Source organism: Gastrolobium bilobum, unplaced genomic scaffold (assembly GCF_033153095.1).
Source record: "Gastrolobium bilobum isolate Gb01-03AN ecotype WA unplaced genomic scaffold, APGP_CSIRO_Gbil_v1 utg26114, whole genome shotgun sequence".
Classification (NCBI taxonomy): domain Eukaryota; kingdom Viridiplantae; phylum Streptophyta; class Magnoliopsida; order Fabales; family Fabaceae; genus Gastrolobium; species Gastrolobium bilobum.
In genome coordinates, this window is record NW_026896896.1 from 67,666 (window position 1) to 75,735 (window position 8,070).

The 8,070-nt window shown below is 39.0% G+C and overlaps 2 protein-coding genes across 2 annotated transcripts; both read right to left on the bottom strand.

Moving 5' to 3' along the window:
- Positions 1-228: 228 nt before the first annotated feature.
- Positions 229-1,062, bottom strand: LOC133302702 (uncharacterized). Its single transcript, XM_061502514.1, has 2 exons — positions 535-1,062; positions 229-453 (listed from the first exon to the last, which is right to left on the bottom strand). The coding sequence occupies exons 1-2, from the start codon at positions 1,060-1,062 to the stop codon at positions 229-231; spliced, it is 753 nt and encodes a 250-aa protein (XP_061358498.1).
- A 4,560-nt stretch (positions 1,063-5,622) lies between these two features.
- Positions 5,623-7,645, bottom strand: LOC133302707 (pleckstrin homology domain-containing protein 1-like). Its single transcript, XM_061502522.1, has 2 exons — positions 7,112-7,645; positions 5,623-6,034 (listed from the first exon to the last, which is right to left on the bottom strand). The coding sequence occupies exons 1-2, from the start codon at positions 7,546-7,548 to the stop codon at positions 6,016-6,018; spliced, it is 456 nt and encodes a 151-aa protein (XP_061358506.1). The 5' UTR covers positions 7,549-7,645; the 3' UTR covers positions 5,623-6,015.
- Positions 7,646-8,070: the final 425 nt, after the last annotated feature.

The window sequence follows — 8,070 nt, forward strand, 5'->3', positions numbered from 1 at the left end:
GAGGCCTAAAGGCATGACGTTGTAGCAAAAGTTTCCTTTATCGGAGATGAATGCAGTCTTCTCGTGGTCAGCTGGGAGTAGTGGGATTTGATTATACCCAGAGTACGCGTCCATGAATGATAGTAGCTGAAACCCTGATGAACTATCAACTAACTGGTCAATGTTTGGCATCGGATACGAGTCCTTAGGGTAGACCTTATTGAGGTCGGTGTAGTCCACGCAAATTCTCTACTTCCCACTCGGCTTTTTTACCATCACAATGTTGGACAACCAAATGGTGTACTGTATTTCTCTGATGAAACCGGCCTCCAATAGCTCGTCCACATGTTCGTTCAAAGCTTGACGTTGGTCAGATCCTATCTTCCTCTTCTTTTGGGATACTGGCTTCCATCCGGGGTACATAGAGAGCTTGTGACAGCAGAAGGTTGGGTCTATTCCAGGGATCTCCGAAGCCTTCCATGCAAACACGTTGGAGTTTTCATTCAGGAAAGTGACCAACTATTTTTTGAACTCGGCCTCCAAGTCTTTTCCTACCTTGGTGTGTCCTTTATCATCCTTCCCAATATTGACGTTTTCTAGCTCTCCTTGGGGTTCTGGATGAGGTGCATGGAGCTCCTCCCTCATATCCAATTCCACCAACTTTACCTCGTTTCCGCATGGGAATACCAACTGGTCTCTGGCGGGGGTTTTACCTCCACTTGTGAGTCGTGGGAGAGATGATGGAACTCTGCGATTGACTTTCAGAGTTTCATAGTAGCACTCCCTGGATTCTTTCTGATCTCCCCTTATGGTGATGACCTCGTTCTTTCCCCCCGGCATCTTCAGTGCTTGATGCTTGGTGGAGATTAATATGTCCCAGTCATGAATTGTAGGTCGGCCAATGATCACGTTGTACGAAGAAGGAGTGTCCACTACAACGAAACAGACCCTTCCAACTCGGAAAGCATCCTTTGTTCCTAACGTCAGTTCTAGATCTATGTAACCCTTTGGAGGGGATGGCGCTCCGTTGAATCCAATTAGCTCGGTGGCACATGGTTTCAAGTCTTTTTCGTCCAAGTTCATCTTTTGGAAAGTGTTCCATAAAAGTATGTCCACGCAGCTCCCGTGATCGATGAAGATTCTTTTGACCCGACAGTTGACTAGCACTCCGGTGATCACCAGACCATCGGTGTGTCAGGGTATGACCATTTTTAGATCCTCTTGGGTAAAGAAGAGTCTTGGGAGAGCCGAGATGCGGGCTTTCCCTTTAAAGGTCGGCCTGTCCCTCACCGACATGACCTTCTTCAGGTACTTCCTCCTTGCATTGACCGTGTCGCCTCCTCCACCCAGAGCTCCGCTTATCACATTGCATTCAAATTCGGCTTCTTGAAATTCCTCATCTTTATCTTCAGCCTTTTTGCCCTTCGGAGGGCGATCTTGTTCCCGATCTTTCCTGTCCTCTCTCTTCCGGTTGCGACTTCGGCTCCGGCTTCTCTGCCTTCGCTTATTATTCTTCTTACTCTGAGTTCGGATAATGTATTGCTTCAATTTCCCTCTCTGATGTGCTTCTCAATGGCATCTCGGAGGTCCCAGCAGTCATCCGTGATGTGACCGTTCTGGTCATGGAAAGCGCGGTATTTGTTTCTGTCCAGCCCACTCTTGGCTTTGAGGGGGCGAGGTCTTTCGATATTGCGCATTTCAGTCTGAGCCACCTCTTTCCATATCCTAGACCTGGACATGTTCAAGGTCGTGTAATCATCATATCTGTTCCTTGGAGATCAGTCGTCCGACCTCTTGTCACGAGTGTCCTTTCCTTTCTTCGATCCCATCTGATCCCGGTCTTTTTTTTTCTTGCTCGGGCTCTTGCGATTCGGGCTTCGACCTCTGGATTCCCCATAAGCCTTCTGCATGTCCTCCACGTCAATGTATTTGTCCGACCTTCGTCGGAACTCCTCCAGGTCATTGACCGGGTTCTTGTAAATCAACTTTGCGGGTGGAGAATCGCCATCTAATCCCGAGATGATCAGATGCAGGTGTACTGGCTCAGTTAAATTCTGAACCTTGAGGGAAGCATCTTTAAATCTATCAAGGTATTTCCTTAATGATTTGTTCTCCTTTTGCCGGATTCTGCCCAAAGCGTAGGCCGGCATTGGATGCGCCTTACTTGTTGCGAAATTCAGCCGGAAAGTTCGGGCTAGGTCCTCGAACGAGTCAATCGAGTTCCTAGGGAGCCTGGTTATCCAAGCCATTTCCTGACCTGTCAATGTCGTCGCGAAGATTCTGGCCTTAATAGGTCCAGTTATCCCGTTGAACAACATCTCGGTCTTGAAAGCCTCTAAGTGGGCCTCCGGGTGTTAACTTCCGTCGTACGGGGGTATCTTGGCGGTATTGCCAAGTTCATGAGCCTTTCAGTGAATGGGCTATCGTTAGCCTCCTCATCAAGGAGATAATTATCTCCTTGGTTGTTGACTGGTCCTCCGCCCTCCTGGTGGTTGTCGTGGCGGGGATTCTGCATATTTCCTTCTGTCGTGGCCGCGTTTTGATGTTGCGGCCCATTAGCTTGGCCTGTGCTTCCACCTCGGCCTGCTCCCCCAGCTTAGCCTGCTCCTCCAGCTCGTCCCGCAAGGTTTTGATTTCGCAGCTCAGCCTCCAGTGCCTCTATCCTTTGGGCATTCAGTCCTTGTTGAGCCAGGAATCTGTTCTCCATCTCATGCATCCTTTGGAGGATCGCATTCATGGCCACAGTGGTTATGTCCCTGGGTTGCTCATTATGTGGAGGTGGACGCACTAGACCCGCTGTCGTGTTGGGCTGGGTTCTGGAGGGCAGTCCTTGAGTGCCGACCTCACCGACCTGGACCTCTAACAGCACATGGGTCGCGACTGATTAGAGCTGCTCCAATGCAGGTTGGTGTGGAGGCATGCCATAAGGCTGAGGCTGGGATTGATGTGGCGGCATTTGGGCAGTGCTAGACGTCGAACGGGTGTTTGTCATCGTGGAATGGGAATCGAAATTTATCGTTCTCCACAGACGGCGCCAATGTTCGGTCCTGGATAAACCATATTGCTATATCGTAAGGTATGCGCTCAGAGATAGTGTATAATCAGACATACACTAGGCTTATAGCTAGGGGTGTTCGCGGTCTGGATTGGATCGGTTTTGGAAGCAAAATTCATCCGATCCAATCCCTTCGGTTTGATCATATAATCATCCATTCGGTTTTATTTTTTTTCAAATCCGATCCGATCCAATCCAATTTTTTTCGGTTTGGATTGGATCGGTTTTCGGTTTTTTGAAAATCCTAAAATTTATTTCATGATTATTGTGCAAATAACATCTTTTGTATATATTGGCTTTGTAAAAAAAAAAATTGAAATACAAAGCATTAATAAACTATAATATAATCTTTTTAATTTTGGCAATGAGATATGAAGCTCTACAAAGATAAAATTTTGTTGATAAGATATGACTAGATTTTTTCTTGGGTTTAGTTGATGGGATAATGGGTCTTGGGTTTAGAAATTTTTAGGCTATGATTAGGGAAATAACCAAGTAGGTAGAGAGAAATTAATATATTGGATCAGTTTGGATTGGATCGATTTTCATCAACCCATCCAAAAACCGATTCAATCCAATTAAAATTTGCGGTTTTTAATCGGTTTTCGGTTTTTCGGTTTTCGGTTTATTCGGTTATCGATTTTTCGGTTCGGTCACCGCGGTTTGAATCGGTTTGGATCGGTTGATGAACACCCCTACTTATAGCCGAGGTCCCAATCACTGCACACAAGCAATAGGCTTATAGCCAAGGGGTGAGTGTGTGCACAATGTGGGCAGTATTTGTAAATAGGTTGAAAGTGTGTACCTGGGGTCCTTAGGCTTTTATTTATAAGGATCACCTTCTCAGGCTTGGGCCTTTTGAGCTTCCTAGGTTGCATTAGGGTTCAGCTCCCTTTCTGTTGGGATGTGGTCTTTATCTTGTGTACTTTGACTGTTTAATGTTGTTAGGATACTCATGAATCTATCTCTTAATAGATTCTTAGGTGAGTAGTTGGGATATGATATTCATATCTATAACAACTCTCAAAACGATATCATTTTGTGTTGAAAAATTAAAAAATTATAATGAAAAAGAATATTATACCTCTAAAATAAATTATAATTATAAAAATATTTTGATTTTCGCCTCAAAACAATATTATTTTGAGCTCAATATAAATAAATTATTTACATTGACTATAGAAAAAATAAACTCATAAAAAAATTGTGTATGAATTTTACCTTTTTTTTTTTATAAAGAGAATGGATCTCTTTCTGAGTTTTGGGGCTATCGCGCCTTACGCAATCTATCTTATCATATAGTTTTTTTTTTCTTTTTTTTTTTTTTTCTAAAATCATCCAGATATTTCTTTAACACAGACATGGGCGTTTTTCAGAAAGAAAAAAAACACTTTATATTACTATTACTATTATTTAAATAAACACAAAGCATTAACTAAGTGAGTTTTTATTAAAATTTGTAAGAGTATGTGCAAGATTTTTTTTTTATCATTCTTTTACGTATTATCATGTGACATTTTCTAATTTTTGTAATTCTTGTTCTATTTAATTTTTTTTTTCATTTATATTTTCCTTAACTTTTCATGTTTTCTAACCTTTTACTAATTTTAGAAAATAGTAATTAAAATGTATTAATTTTCAATAAATTTTTAAAAAATCATTTTAAAATATTCAGTGCTATTTTTTTACATAATTACAAAGTTTATTTTCTTTTAAGGTTCATTTTATCTAAAATTATTTTAGATAACTTTATCTAATTTTCGCCAAAACAATATCGTTTTGAAACGAAAATCATAGTATATTTGTAATTTTAATTTATTTCAAAATTATAATAGTCTTTTATCATTCTAATTTTTTAAACTTAAAACAACGTCGTTTCGGTGAACATTATACAAAATTATCTAAAATAATATTAGATATTTTTTTTGCTTTCTTTTAATGTTAATTTTACAAAATAATATTTAAATAAGTTCTCGTAGATCAATAAGTAAAACTGTGAGATATATAATGGTAAACATTACTTTGTACGATAAGAAATGGTTCATTACCATTTTGGACACCAAGTTCATTGTCAAACATCAATCATGCTGGGCTTCTAGGTTTAAGTATGAAATAATAATATCGATTCAGAGTAAAAGCCAACCATGTTGACGATTATAAGAAATGAAATTCCTTTTCAGCATTTTTTTTTTTTTTGGTTACACCTTTTCAGCATTTTTTTAACCTTAGTATGAATCAATTCAAAAAATATTGAGCATTAGGTATAACAGAATCATGTTCAAAATTTCAAATACTGCTATCAAATGAAAAGAAATGCATGAATGTAAACAAACAAGTGAGTGCTTAATCAAGACTAGAGGTTTTCAGACCAAGGGATAAGGAACATACAAAATCACTTCGACATAACTATAATAGGATCCAAATAACAAGCACCAGCTTCAATACAATAACAATCAAAACATGCTAGCTTGGGAGTAACGACTGTATCAATTCAAACCCTCCATTTACACATATCCTTTATTAACAGGCGAATCCTTCATATTCTCACAGACAGCAACATTCACATCAAAGTTCCAACATGATTTTCCAAAAAAGTCATATGCTGACTCCTCAATTCATAGTTTGACAGAGAACATTTATATATTCCCTTCAATGCTGATTAAACAAATTAACAACTTATTTACCAATATGAGTTCAAGACACTGAATTTAATCACTAAACATGTCAGACAGATTGATTACTTTACAATTTAATGTCTTCAAACTCCCAAGCATTTGTCAATATTCATTTGAAAAAGGGCTGTATTCATCAAAAAATACATTTGTGAAAAAATACATTACTTAAGCTGTCCAAAGCTTTTTTTTTTAACCATTGCCATTATGTTCCCTCACAATCCTTATTACCAGCATGTCACACCATGCTCTCTATCACAAGATGCTGATGTAAATGAACCCCTTCATTTTGAGGACTTAGAGATCCACTCAGGCAGGAGGAGTATTGCTGCATATGCCAATAAACTGTTTTCAAAATTCAAGTTGCAATTTTTTCAGTGAGAAAGAAGATGGAAAAACTAGTTATAACAGGGATCCCTTCACAACGGAGAGACAGAACTTGCTTAAAATCTTCCATTATAATATTTAAGCACAAAGCATATCACTCCTCATGCAACAATCTCACATTCATTCCAAAATTATCCTCAGAATATGGCCTATGGGTATAACAGAGGGGCTACGAGTTCCCCTATTCTCACAAAGCCAAGGACTAATTACCATTGTCCAATTGTCCACTTAGGTTAGTGCTAAGGAAAAAGAAATAAAGGAGTCAAAAGATACTGTAGATTTACAGACATTGGGTGAAAGGAACTACTAATCACCCAAAACTCGGGGGAAAAAAATCTAAAACAAAAAAGGAACAATTTGATTCATGAAACCAACTCCACTCATATTGATTCATATAAGAAACAAATCCCTAAAATCAATAACAACAAACAAAGCAGAAGAAGAAAGAAAGAAAGAAAGAATGCACGGCTGCCAGTAAATCAAGCAGCAACAAAATTAAAGGACAAAACTTGGACATCAATGATTTCCCAGCTGCAACTCAATTAGTGCCCAATAGAATATGCTGTAGTTGATAATCAAAAGGGAAAACATTGAATCCCAACTTGCTCAGTCTTATACACAAACACACAATGCAAATCTCTTGAAAAATTCATGAAGCACAACAATAAACATACATACATATAAATAAACACAAGTGTCCATCATCAGAAACACTTTCAAAAAATGATCTTATTTGAAGTGAAACTACACCTTGAGGAATGAACCAAACAGAAACAATTAAAAACATAAAAACAAAAACACCCACCTCGGATTCAATCAGATCCAATCGCACACCAACCGAATTTCCAAAACCCCACACATACCCATTAAACAAAATGCAGAAAAATAAACATTTTTATTGATAACAAGTAAAACTAAGATCCAGGAAAGACGAGGGTTAACATAACTTTACAACATATGTTTAACATAAAGATTACAATATACAAACAAACAGTGAATTTAAAGGGGAGAAGGTCACCGCGCGGTGTTATCGTAATCAAGGACTTCATTGTCGGCGAGTGAGCGAGAGTGTTGAACGATAGCGCGTCCAATGGAGTTGATCCAATCCTCCTTGTCCTTATCGGAATCAGCGAGGAAGAACATGGTGGAGTGTGGTGTTGAGAGCTCAAAGGCAGAGGGTTTGTGGAGGAGGTCCTCGGCGCCCTTGACGGTGAGGCAATTAGCGACGGAGATGACGCCGCGAGGGGTGGCGGAGCTGGTGGCGGCATCGGCGGGATCCTTGAACCAGAAAAGCTTGCCTTGTTTGAGAACGAACCAGCGGCGTCGCCATGTTTTGATGTAATCGCCTTGCTTTGTGAGCCAGCCGGAACGCTCAGGGTTCGACCAGAACTCGATGCCTTTGTAGTCTTCTGGACTCGGGTCTTGACCCGTCGCCGATCGCCATAGATTCTCCATTTTCTCTCTCTCTCTCTCTCTCTCTCTTTCTTCTCTCTCTGTGTGTGTCAGAAGAGAAGAGAAGAGACCCCAAAAAGTGTAGTGTGGTTGAGAATCTAAAAACCCAAAGTATAAGGACTAACTTGCTAATTGAGTGCGTTTTGTTTAGGTTTTAAGAATTAAATGAGTGTGTTTTATTATTGGGGTTAATATTTGTCATTGATTTACTTGCCTGTTAGATACAAATGCAATTGATTTTCAAAATTGATAATAGAATTTATATCGTTGTAAAATAATTTGACCCTTTTATTATTATTATTATTATTATTTTTTAAGAGTTCGTTTTTTCTACAGTTAATGTAGATAACTTATCTACATTAATTGAGCTCAAAATGACGTCGTTTTGAGACGAAAATCAAGATATTTTTGTAATTATAATTTATTTCAGGGTTATAATAGTCTTTTTCATTATAATTTTTTAAATTTTCAACCTAAAACAACATTCACTTTGCAAACATTAAAGTCTATATATATATATATATA

Coding starts and splice junctions, on each gene's coding strand:
- LOC133302702 (XM_061502514.1), bottom strand. CDS start 1,062: ATGAACTTGGACGAAAAAGACTTGAAACCATGTGCCACCGAGCTAATT. Junction 454..534: donor ATGATAAAGGACACACCAAG/GTAGGAAAAGAC, acceptor TTTGCATGGAAG/GCTTCGGAGATCCCTGGAAT.
- LOC133302707 (XM_061502522.1), bottom strand. CDS start 7,548: ATGGAGAATCTATGGCGATCGGCGACGGGTCAAGACCCGAGTCCAGAA.